Source organism: Pseudophryne corroboree, chromosome 1 (genome assembly GCF_028390025.1).
Source record: "Pseudophryne corroboree isolate aPseCor3 chromosome 1, aPseCor3.hap2, whole genome shotgun sequence".
In the NCBI taxonomy this organism is placed as follows: domain Eukaryota; kingdom Metazoa; phylum Chordata; class Amphibia; order Anura; family Myobatrachidae; genus Pseudophryne; species Pseudophryne corroboree.
In genome coordinates, this window is record NC_086444.1 from 287,404,145 (window position 1) to 287,416,162 (window position 12,018).

Here is a 12,018-nt window from a genome sequence, read left to right on the forward strand (position 1 = left end):
TGTGGGAGCAAATTAAAGAGCATACAAACTCCACACGGATATATCCGTCCCCGACCTGGGTAATTGTACACAGTTTCAAGCCGCATTGCAGCGGGTCTTACCTCTGCCGATGTTGGAGATGACACCACAAAATCAACTTTTTCGTTAGTTTATGTACCCCAAATTTAATGAAAGTATTTCAATGAAAATTGTTTTTTAAATTATTTAAAAATGAAAGTGGCCTCAAATTCCTTTTTTTTTTTTTTACTTTTTGAAATCCGTAAGCTTTTTACATTATTTTATTTTTTGTTATTATTTTTTTTTAAATGCACAAATCAGCTTTCCTTATGCCCACTAACAGACTTCTATATGGTCCTGCTAACGAAGTTGCCACTTTCGGGGTCCAGAAAGGTCTACCCCACTTTTTCTTGCTCTTTTCCATATTACCTACTCTCCTGGAAGTCGCGATAGACTCATTAATGGGTTTACAGCAGCATTAAGTGGGCAACAACTACTTAGTTATTATTAGATAAGGTTGCTTTAGAAAAGTAAATAAACATACAATATATATTTTCCTGGGAATTTATTTTATTTTTAAAGCAACAGGTTCCCGCAGCCCGGGCACACACCGACATTACCTGCACATACTGCACAGGAGGAGCCAGTAAAACTTGTTCAGCCTGAGCGCCAGCTCCTGGGCTATCTGGCAGGTATGTACATGTCTGGTATCTTCCCCTGTACCTGGAGGCTGCAGTGCTATGTATTCTCTACGGGTCAGGGATGAGGCAGGTGTGTCTGTGTAGACACAGGCGAGGCTGAACACGGCAGGCACTGGGACCCATGGGATATGTTATCTCTGTTCTAATTAGTACTGCAAGTACTGCAAGAAGCTTCCTGGACACAACGCAAACCTATAGAAAAAGACAGAGAGGAACTGCACTTGTGTAATGCTGGACTGTGACACGGAGACGGCGACACGGATCAGGGGGCTCCCGTGCTGCTGGATAGGGACACAGGGGAAGTGCCCGGGGGGCTTCTGTGCTGCTGGATAGTTACACAGAGGAACTGCATCTGGGACTGTAGCTCTGCCCCACAAGTAGCACCGACAGGAGTCATAGGACCGCCCCGTGTTCTGCTCTGCGGGGGACACAGCACCCTGGTTGCTACTTGGCACGGCAGTGAGTCCGGGGGCCGCTCCCGCGCTGCGACCCTGGGCTGATAAATCAGGATAGACCCTCCTGCGAGATCTGTTTGCAAGGTGACCCTGTCCCCGCTTCTCCCCACCGGACCACGGCATGGGGCTGTCACAGTCTCGATCTCTGGTGACCCGGGAACTGATGGAGAAGACGGGCTGTAAGTAGCACACATCTTACTGGGACATATAGGTACAGCGGCTGCCTGGCATGTGGCCACACATCCATCACACACATCCTGTCACTGTGCCAGCCTTACATACAGTACCCCGTGTTATGTGACTTCTCTTCCCTACATCTCATGCTATGCTGTATGGTGCCAGTAAGAGTGCATGTGTCTTGATGTGAGTACTACTGTATAGAAGTAGCCGAGGAGCTTACATGACATTATACAGCTGGGCTTCTTCTCAGTACAGTACGTAGCTGTTTCCTTTACACTGCACTACATTCAGTGGTATAAATGATCTGTCTGTGATATTACACGTAACTTGTTTTACAGTGTATATAATAGGATTTAGCACTGCGGTCACATTGGTGAGGGGATGGGGGGGGGGGGGGGGGGATCAGTTGGTGAAAGGATAGGAGAGGTGTTACTTGTACCCCTTTTTCACCAACCCCTCCCCCCAAAAAAACCTGATTTATGTCCTAGGTGATTGAACAGGTGGTCTTCTGTATGCCGAATGTTGGGATACCGGCGCACAGTATACCGGCGCCGGAATCTTGACACCCGGCATATCGACAACTATTCTCCCTCATGGGGGTCCACGACCCCCCTGGAGGGAGAATAAAATAGTGTGCCCGCAGCGTGGCGAGCGCAGCGAGCCCGCAAGGGGCTCCTTTGCGCTCACCACGCTGTCGGTATGCCGGCGGTCGGGCTCCCGGCGCCGGTATGCTGGTCGCCGGGAGCCCGAGCGCCAGCATACTGTACAACACCCGATTGAACATGGTTTCAAACTTGAAATCCCCTTCACACCGCTGAGGGGCGGCTTTAAGGGTGAGGCCGCCCCTCGGCACAACAGTAACGGCCGCCCCCACCTGCCTAATTATATTATTTTTAATGATTAGTTATAAGTCCTAATTTGATAATAGCCAAATTAATAGAATAATAAAGCTACTATGAATTTTCTTTATGTTTAATTACGCTCACATATTTACTAAGCTTACACTCCATTCATGATGACATATGGTACAGTACAGTAGAAATATTTTGCAGTTACTGGTAATTTTTGGGCTGACAGTACCAACACAAGCATCCAAGTGCTGCTCCCAAATAAGTGCCATCCCTAGGCATGTGCCTCACGTGACTAATGGGAAATTCGCCACTTACCGCAGTCTGGACCCGAGTTATCACAGAGTCTTCCCTGACATCATCTCCAAGCACCGGTAATCCGGCTCTCCCTCGGGTGAACCGAGTCATATGTTTACACCTCACCATTTCCCTGGTTTGTGTCAGGTTCGACCCTGCTAGCTACACGGATCGTATTCCTGGGTAACGTGACCCAAGTTATTTTTCTCAGACCCTTCCCACCGGCAATAACCCGAGTTATAAGTTTGGTGGAAAAGGGGTATTGGTGAGAAGATGTTGGAGGATTCAGCTGAGAAGATGGGGGAGGAGTCAGTGAGAAGATGTGGGAGGAGTTGGGTAGAGGAAGGGGAGCAGTCAGATGGTGAAATGATTGGAGAGGAGTCAGTTGTTGAGAAGATGGTTGAGGGGTCAGTTGGTGAGAAGATGGGGAGGAGGCAGTGTGAAGATGAGTTATTTGGTGAGGATGAGAAGTCAGTTGGTGGGAGGATGGGGGAACACTAAGGCCAGGTACACACTACGCCGATATCGGCCTGATTTGTTGTTTCCTGGCAAATTGAACATCAAATCACGCATATTGGGCAGTGTGATGTCTTCTGGTCGGCCCTGCTGCAGGGTCACTCAAAAGACATACAGTAGCTAACGATGCCATGCTGCATGGCATCCTCCATCACTCCGTCGACTCTCTGCATCAGCAAGTGTGTATGCATTTGACGATACAGGGTCCCGTCACCCACCGGATTGGCTTGCTGCACATCGTTCTGATGTGTAGCCAGCCTTAGTTGGTGAGAAGATGGGGAGGAGTCATTGTGAACTGATGAAAGGATGAGAAAGCAGTTAGTTGGTGAAGAGACAGGTAGTAGTCAGTTGGGGAGGGGGAGGAGTCAGAATAGGGAAGAGTTATTTGGTGAAAGAATGGGGAAGAGTTATTTGGTGAGAGGGTGAGGGAGGAGTCAGTTGCTTAGAGAGAAGGCAGTAAGTTAGAGAGTTAATAAGAGTCGTTTATGAGGTGGGAGTGAGTTGTTAAGGGGTTGGGGAGTTGGGGAGCGGAAAAGTGCAGGAGTATTTTGGTGAATGGGAGGTAAGAGTTCATTAGTTGAAGAGTTAATGAAGAGAAACAGGATGTTTGGCAGGTGAAGTAAGTGAAACAGTTACCTAGAGGAGATATTAGGAGGAAATATAGACAGTCATGAGGTTGTAAATGAATAGTTGTAAGTAAATCAGTAAATTAACAGTTGTTAGTTAGCTAGTCATTAACGGTCAGCCAGTCAGAGAAAACAAAAGTGGTTAAGAAAAAGTGACAGACTAAAAAAAAATGATGGTGCGTAAGAGGGAGAAGTAAGATGATCAAGCGGGAGCAGTTAGTAGTAAAGAGCAGAGAGGAAGCCACAGTAATAGTGTCAAAGGACGTCAGAACCAGGGCCGGTGCTAGGGTGTTTGGCGCCCCCCTGCAAACTATAAATTTGCGCCCTCCCATATTCCTTTGGCACGCGCCGGGAAAAGGGGTGTGGTCTCACAAGTAAGGAGCATGGCCACACAACAGTACCCCCATTTAAAATTACGCCACAATGTAGCACAATCTTATTAATCTTGTACGTAATGCCCCACCCGTAGTAGTAGCGTCCTTATATGTAATGCCCCCCAGTAGTAGTAGCGTCCTTATATGTAATGCACCCTAGTAGTAGTAGCGTCCTTATATGTAATGCACCCCAGTAGTAGTAGCGTCCTTATATGTAATGCACCCCAGTAGTAGTAGCAGCATCCTTATACATAATGCCCCCCAGTAGTAGTAGCAGCGTCCTTATACGTAGTGCACCCCCAGTAGTAGTAGCATCCTTATACATAATGCCCCCCCGTAGTAGTAGCGTCCTTATACATAATGCCCCCCAGTAGTAGTAGCAGCGTCCTTATACGTAGTGCACACCCAGTAGTAGTAGCATCCTTATACATAATGCCCCCCGTAGTAGTAGCGTCCTTATACATAATGCCCCCCAGTAGTAGTAGCAGCGTCCTTATACGTAGTGCACCCCCAGTAGTAGTAGCATCCTTATACATAATGCCCCCCGTAGTAGTAGCGTCCTTATACATAATGCCCCCCAGTAGTAGTAGCAGCGTCCTTATACGTAGTGCACCCCCAGTAGTAGTAGCATCCTTATACATAATGCCCCCCCGTAGTAGTAGCGTCCTTATACATAATGCCCCCCAGTAGTAGTGCACCCCCAGTAGTAGTAGCATCCTTATACATAATGCCCCCCGTAGTAGTAGCGTCCTTATACATAATGCCCCCCCCCGTAGTAGTAGCGTCCTTATACATAATGCCCCCCCAGTAGTAGTAGCAGCATCCTTATACATAATGCACCCCCAGTAGTAGTAGCATCCTTATACATAATTCCCCCCCGTAGTAGTAGCGTCCTTATACATAATGCCCCCCCAGTAGTAGTAGCATCCTTATACATAATGCACCCACAGTAGTAGTAGCATCCTTATACATAATGCCCCCCGTAGTAGTAGCGTCCTTATACATAATGCCCCCCCAGTAGTAGTAGCATCCTTATACATAATGCACCCACAGTAGTAGTAGCGTCCTTTTACATAATGCCCCCCCAGTAGTAGTAGCGTCCTTATAAGGGAAGGTTAGGGTTGGGCAGTAAGGGGGGGAGAGTTAGGGTTAGGCTGTGGTGAGGGAGGGTTAGGTTGTGGAGGGGTGGGTGGGACGGTTAGGCGGTGGAGGGTTAGACAGAGAGGGTTAGGATACTTGCCTCCCATGTATCGGGATTCTGTGTATGGGGGATGCCGCTGTCGGTCTTTTGGCCGCCATCATCCCTATGTCATCCCATATAAAGCATATGCCACTACAGTATTGTGTGAGTAAACATAATAATAAATACATTTTTGTAAAAAGCAGTCAGAGTGTGCAGTCAGTTGCATAATATACACTGTATTCTGGTGCAAGCGGACTCAGATCCACAGTTCAGGCCCACATACATAAGTTAATATCTGACACTGCACAGGTAAGCACTGGCTGGTTTTTGGTCTATTGCTATTTACTACACTTGCAAAAGCTGGTACCTTGCGGTGGCCAGATGGATTTGCAGAGTCCGTGTGTTCTTGAACCCCACTATGCTTCCAAGTGCTAACAGCATGGTCCACTACCCGTACACCCCCAAGAATCTAGCGGTCGGGGGAGGGGTGGTTGCTTTAAGCAGCGGCTGTTCTGTCTAGCGGGTGGGAGGGGGTGTTCTATCCTCCGCGCTGCAGTCTCCGTTCTCCAGCGAGCAGGGATTGTTCTGTCCAGCAGGGTGGGTGGAGTACGTCCACAAGCCTTCCAATGGAAGAGGCAGCCTAGCTCTGCCCAGTGCCCTCTCCTCACTTTTTGCGCCGGGGACGTCATGATATCAGACGTCAGCTGCCGGCCAGAAGCCACAGTGTCAGAAGCGAGAGGGGAATGGAAAGAAGGGGAAGCCCCGGACCACCTCCTTCCGCTTCGTAGAGTCCCGATGCCGACTGCGTTCCGCCGCTGACAGGCACAGGGGGGACAGGCCGCTGACAGCAGCAGGGGGGATAGGACGGCACAGCAGCAGGGAGGGGATGCAGAGCAGGGGGAGCGCCTCTCCGTCCCAGCGCCTTCCTGCACTGCATCCCTTCGCTGAGCGGGTAGCGCCGGGCCTGGTCAGAACCACGGGAAACATAATCTATTGTAGAATGTAGTCTTCAAGCCACATTCCAGAATGTTCTAGTGTGAACAACAGGACATGGGCCTGCCATGCCAACTTGACACTACTGATGCTCCTGTACAGCTAGGTGGTACTACCAGTGCAAAAACACATCTAACTGCAAAGATCTGAGTGATATAATTACTGTCCCACTGACACATATCAAATAGCTTGCTGTGTATAGACAGGCCAACTAACAAGACAACAAAACTCACATTGATTTTGAAATGGGTGATAGGTTTGTTCTAATTAAGGAACCACCTCACACAAACTATGCTAATAGTGAACTAAACTTATCATTTAACAATAATCCCTTAGGATAGAAACTGTAAAGGATTATTTTATCAGTTTCATTGCCTATGTAAATTATTGTGATTATAACAGTGATTTTTTAAATATTTATTGAAGCAGTAATCAGCAAAGTCTGCTCCCTTTTGCATTTTTATTCTCTGTTTTTAATCCCCAATCCAATATTGATTACAGTGGCGTACTCAGGATATTTCCAAGTAACCAACTTTCCCCCCTCCCTCCCCATAAAGGACCAAACATTTTTAGATGGAGGCAGCCTTGTCTCCATATTACACACTGGCTGCAAGGTCCCCATCAGGCAGTGCTGCAAGTAGAAATATTTTCTCAGTGGTACTGAGTGCTAAAAAATGGGCATGGCCATGTGTTGTGAGGGGGCATGTCCACATGCTGCTAGTGGGAGTGGCTACATGACACTAGTGGCATGGTCACATGACAGCCCCTTATTTGGGGGGAATCTGGAGGCAAGGCTAAAAATATATATATTAATGCCTCCAGTATAATAGAAATATATAGTGATACCTCCAGTATAACAGAAATATATAATAATGCCCCCAATTTAATAACAATATATAGTAAGGTCTCCATTATACAGGAAAATACAACCACTGTCGCACTCTTAGTAACCCTGACAAAGTAGGAGGAGCTGTCAATTCTGCCAAGCACTATGGTCTTGTTGCATTGTAGCACATTATAATTGTGGTAATGGCAAAGTGTGTGGCAGGTGGTACTGCGTACCCGCTGCCAAATTCTTAATGGTACTCCGTACCCGAGCGTACCCACATACTTGCACCGCTGCCATCAGGGTTCAGTATGTTTGACCGGCAGACGGGTTGCCGGTGGTCAAAATATCGACGCCAGCATCCCAATCCTTGAAATCCCGAAAGGGGTGAGGTAAGTATGTTACCAACTCTGCCCCAGCTTCATAACCCTAACCTTCTATACCAGCAGCCTAATCCTAATCTCCCCCCTTAGTGCCTAACCCTAACCACCCCTCGGTGGTGTTTAAACCTTACTCCCCCCTTCCTTGCAGTCTAATCCTAACCCTAACCTCCCTTCTCCGCTGCCTTACCCTAACCCCTCCCCGACCACCGCCACCACCGTCCATAACCCACCTGCTATACTTACAGTCAGGATGCCGTAAATTGGTGTGCCAGATGTAGGGATTCCGGTGTCAGTCTCCTGACCCTGTCGGGATTCCGGCATCTGCATTCTGACGGGTGTCGGGATTCCGACAGTAGGCATCTTAACCACATCAGTCAGATAGAGAGCTGGGATCAGCAGAGCTCTCTGTAGTGCACAATTTACAAGTACATGGTCAAGCTGCTCCTACCATGCTATGGGACACTGTCATCCAGTCTCCTCCACTCCTCAGCCCCACGCAGTTGTGTGTTGAGTCCTGTGTGAATAAATAATATAAAGGATCTATACTAAAGGATCTACACGTTCATTTAATAAATATATTTCAGGGTCATCAGTATAGCTATGAGAAGTTAATATGTCTCCATAATCCTCCAACTGTATGGTGTAACAACCAGAATGTACAGTAAGGGGGTTATCCAGAGTTGCTAGCAAACCCAAAAAACATGTTGGGGGATAGGGGGAGGAATAAAGCATGCTGGTGATAGGGTGGCATATACTACATTGGTGGGATAGAAGTCATAAAACATTGGGGGATAAGGGAAGCATAAACACATGTGGGAGGGATTTGGAGAGACATAAAACATGTTGGACGTTATAGGGGAGATTAAAACACATTGGGGGTGTTTGGGGGGAGGGGGGGTTAGGCATAATACACAGACCTAATAATAAGGTTTCTCTGACGTCCTAGTGGATGCTGGGGACTCCGTAAGGACCATGGGGAACAGACGGCTCCGCAGGAGACTGGGCACAATTAAAGAAAGAGTCAGGACCTACTGGTGTGCACTGGCTCCTCCCCCCATGACCCTCCTCCAGACCTCAGTTAGATTTCTGTGCCCGGCCGAGCTGGATGCACACTAGAGGCTCTCCTGAGCTCCTAGAAAGAAAGTATATTTTAGGTTTTTTATTTTACAGTGAGACCTGCTGGCAACAGGCTCACTGCAACGAGGGACTAAGGGGAGAAGAAGCGAACCTACCTAACTGGTGGTAGCTTGGGCTTCTTAGGCTACTGGACACCATTAGCTCCAGTGATCGCGCTGAGCCTAAAAAAAAGTGGGTCCCAGGGACCCCTCATTTTTAAAAATTGGGGTCCTACCTGTCCTATTCTGGGTCCCATCGGAATGAAGGTTATTATTAATCTTATTAATGATTCAAATATGAAACCCCACAACTTGATTTGGACACTACAAAAGTGTTATGCAATGGGAGAGAACAGAAGGCTCTTGTGTGGGCGCACTCTTAAATAGAAGAAGATACTTGAAAATATTAAGGAGAATATTTCAAGATATAACTTTTAATAATAAAGTTAAAACAAGATGAACTTCCCACAAATCTTGTAAAATAACCGGAGATTATTGAGAAAATAAAAATGTTCTGGTCTCTTAATTCATAAGAGTATGGAAAGGGTTGTAGACATAGAATAGTCATACCCCCATTTCCCCTGACCAGTACAGTAATTCTGTATTAATGGAACCGGGGGTTTTAGTCAAAACACAGTTTCAAAATAATTAGGCTGGAACTAGCTGGAATGGTAATCAGTGGTCACCACTCAAGGAATTATACACCTGAGTATTATTTGCATGCCATAGCCCTATTTGCGGGCAGGAATTGTGAGCAGGAAGTTATGGTCAGTTGATATAGATATTGAAAGCAATATATGAAAGAGAAAATAGAATTAGTGGTGATACTGCTGTTGGTGTATGTTGGTCACATAAGAGAGGAAATTAATTCCTAACCTACCACACCAGGTATTCACAGGCAGTCACCTCTCCTGATACTAACCTGGCCCAACGCTGTTTGGCTTCCAAGATCGGACGAGATCGGGCACTGACAGCGTGGTATGGTCGTAGGGATTTATGTGTACACCAATGAGAGTGCACCTATATAAGAAATTGAAATTGAAAGATGATAGAAAAGGGAATTGCGGATGAGATAAGTACGTGAAAATATGTGGATCTGCTTTCCACGTTAGACCCGGTTTAAGAGATTCCACTGGTGTGGTACTCTATCCCGAGAATCGTGAATGAGAGTCCACGAAAATTGGTGAAAAAAAAGGATTACAAAGATTTAAGGTTAGTATCTGTAATTGGATGATGCAAAGGTTAAGCTGTAATTAGGAGGTATAAGAGATACAGGTGGGGCTGAGCCCAATAACCGACCTCAGACGTTCTTAGGCGTCAAAAAATTGTAACCTTAGGCAAATAATGGTTTTTTGTTAACCTTGAGCGATAGAGTGTATATAAGGTTATTTATGAAGATACAGATAATATAACCCCTAAAGAGTAAATAAACATACAAATAAACATAAAAGTGAAAAAAATAAAATTGAAACTGAAGATGAAAATGAAAATGAAAAAGTAAGCTGTATTGGGTAATATGACCCGGTACCGGCAGCATAAAACGAACTGCTCGGTGTACTGTACCATGCAAAATGATGATATTGTTAATACAAATAATGTATCCCTTAAAGATAAGTGATATATGAGATACACATAAACGGAATCTGATGTAAATAATATAACCCCTAATAGAGGAAGCTATATGAGTTGATATAACTGGGTTATATCAACTCATATAGCTTCCTCTATTAGGGGTTATATTATTTACATCAGATTCCGTTTATGTGTATCTCATATATCACTTATCTTTAAGGGATACATTATTTGTATTAACAATATCATCATTTTGCATGGTACAGTACACCGAGCAGTTCGTTTTATGCTGCCGGTACCGGGTCATATTACCCAATACAGCTTACTTTTTCATTTTCATCTTCAGTTTCAATTTTATTTTTTTCACTTTTATGTTTATTTGTATGTTTATTTACTCTTTAGGGGTTATATTATCTGTATCTTCATAAATAACCTTATATACACTCTATCGCTCAAGGTTAACAAAAAACCATTATTTGCCTAAGGTTACAATTTTTTGACGCCTAAGAACGTCTGAGGTCGGTTATTGGGCTCAGCCCCACCTGTATCTCTTATACCTCCTAATTACAGCTTAACCTTTGCATCATCCATCTACAGATACTAACCTTAAATCTTTGTAATCCTTTTTTTTCACCAATTTTCGTGGACTCTCATTCACGATTCTCGGGATAGAGTACCACACCAGTGGAATCTCTTAAACCGGGTCTAACGTGGAAAGCAGATCCACATATTTTCACGTACTTATCTCATCCGCAATTCCCTTTTCTATCATCTTTCAATTTCAATTTCTTATATAGGTGCACTCTCATTGGTGTACACATAAATCCCTACGACCATACCACGCTGTCAGTGCCCGATCTCGTCCGATCTTGGAAGCCAAACAGCGTTGGGCCAGGTTAGTATCAGGAGAGGTGACTGCCTGTGAATACCTGGTGTGGTAGGTTAGGAATTAATTTCCTCTCTTATGTGACCAACATACACCAACAGCAGTATCACCACTAATTCTATTTTCTCTTTCATATATTGCTTTCAATATCTATATCAACTGACCATAACTTCCTGCTCACAATTCCTGCCCGCAAATAGGGCTATGGCATGCAAATAATACTCAGGTGTATAATTCCTTGAGTGGTGACCACTGATTACCATTCCAGCTAGTTCCAGCCTAATTATTTTGAAACTGTGTTTTGACTAAAACCCCCGGTTCCATTAATACAGAATTACTGTACTGGTCAGGGGAAATGGGGGTATGACTATTCTATGTCTACAACCCTTTCCATACTCTTATGAATTAAGAGACCAGAACATTTTTATTTTCTCAATAATCTCCGGTTATTTTACAAGATTTGTGGGAAGTTCATCTTGTTTTAACTTTATTATTAAAAGTTATATCTTAAAATATTCTCCTTAATATTTTCAAGTATCTTCTTCTATTTAAGAGTGCGCCCACACAAGAGCCTTCTGTTCTCTCCCATTGCATAGTCTATGTACCTCTGGCTCTGGGTGCACCACCAACCAGGACTGTATATTATTGATAACATATATTGTTATCTCCCTATTTAGGTCAATACACTGTCCAATTTTGGTCCTTTTTCTGCTATTTTTCTAAATACTGTATGGAAATCAAACCTGTGCCCGATCGCCCCCTGTCTACTTCTTACTACAAAAGTGTTGCAAGGGGAAGAAGGGGGTGACAGTGCTGCTGGGCTGTGTAGTATACAGAACACTGCTCCAGAGCTGTACCTAGACATTTTGGTGCCCTTTGGCAGAAAGTGAATTGGTGGTCCCCCTCCCATATTGGAAAGCATGGACAGTGCGCGCCGAAGGCGCGCATAAAAAATGTAAGGGTCTGGCTTTGTGGGGAAGGGGCTTGGCCACATAATAGTACCAATTCACATTACACCACAGAGTAGCGCCGCTTATACACATTACACCATGTAGAACCACCTATA

The 12,018-nt window shown here is 45.2% G+C and overlaps 1 protein-coding gene and 2 pseudogenes across 3 annotated transcripts in view; 2 read left to right on the plus strand and 1 right to left on the minus strand.

Moving 5' to 3' along the window:
• The first annotated feature begins 747 nt into the window (after nt 1–747).
• TESC (tescalcin) overlaps nt 748–12,018 on the plus strand; it is a 155,771-nt gene continuing 144,500 nt past the window's right edge. The window contains exon 1 of one of the 3 annotated variants that reach the window (XM_063964340.1): nt 748–1,332. Coding sequence is in view for 1 of the 3 variants with exons in the window: in XM_063964338.1 (XP_063820408.1) it covers nt 1,275–1,332 (58 nt within the window). In the remaining 2 variants the exon portion in view is untranslated. The remainder of the gene's footprint in view (nt 1,333–12,018) is intronic. The other 2 variants (XM_063964339.1, XM_063964338.1) reach the window with 2 other exon arrangements.
• LOC134934351 (5S ribosomal RNA) lies at nt 9,368–9,486 on the minus strand (annotated as a pseudogene).
• On the plus strand, nt 10,892–11,010 carry LOC134934366 (5S ribosomal RNA; annotated as a pseudogene).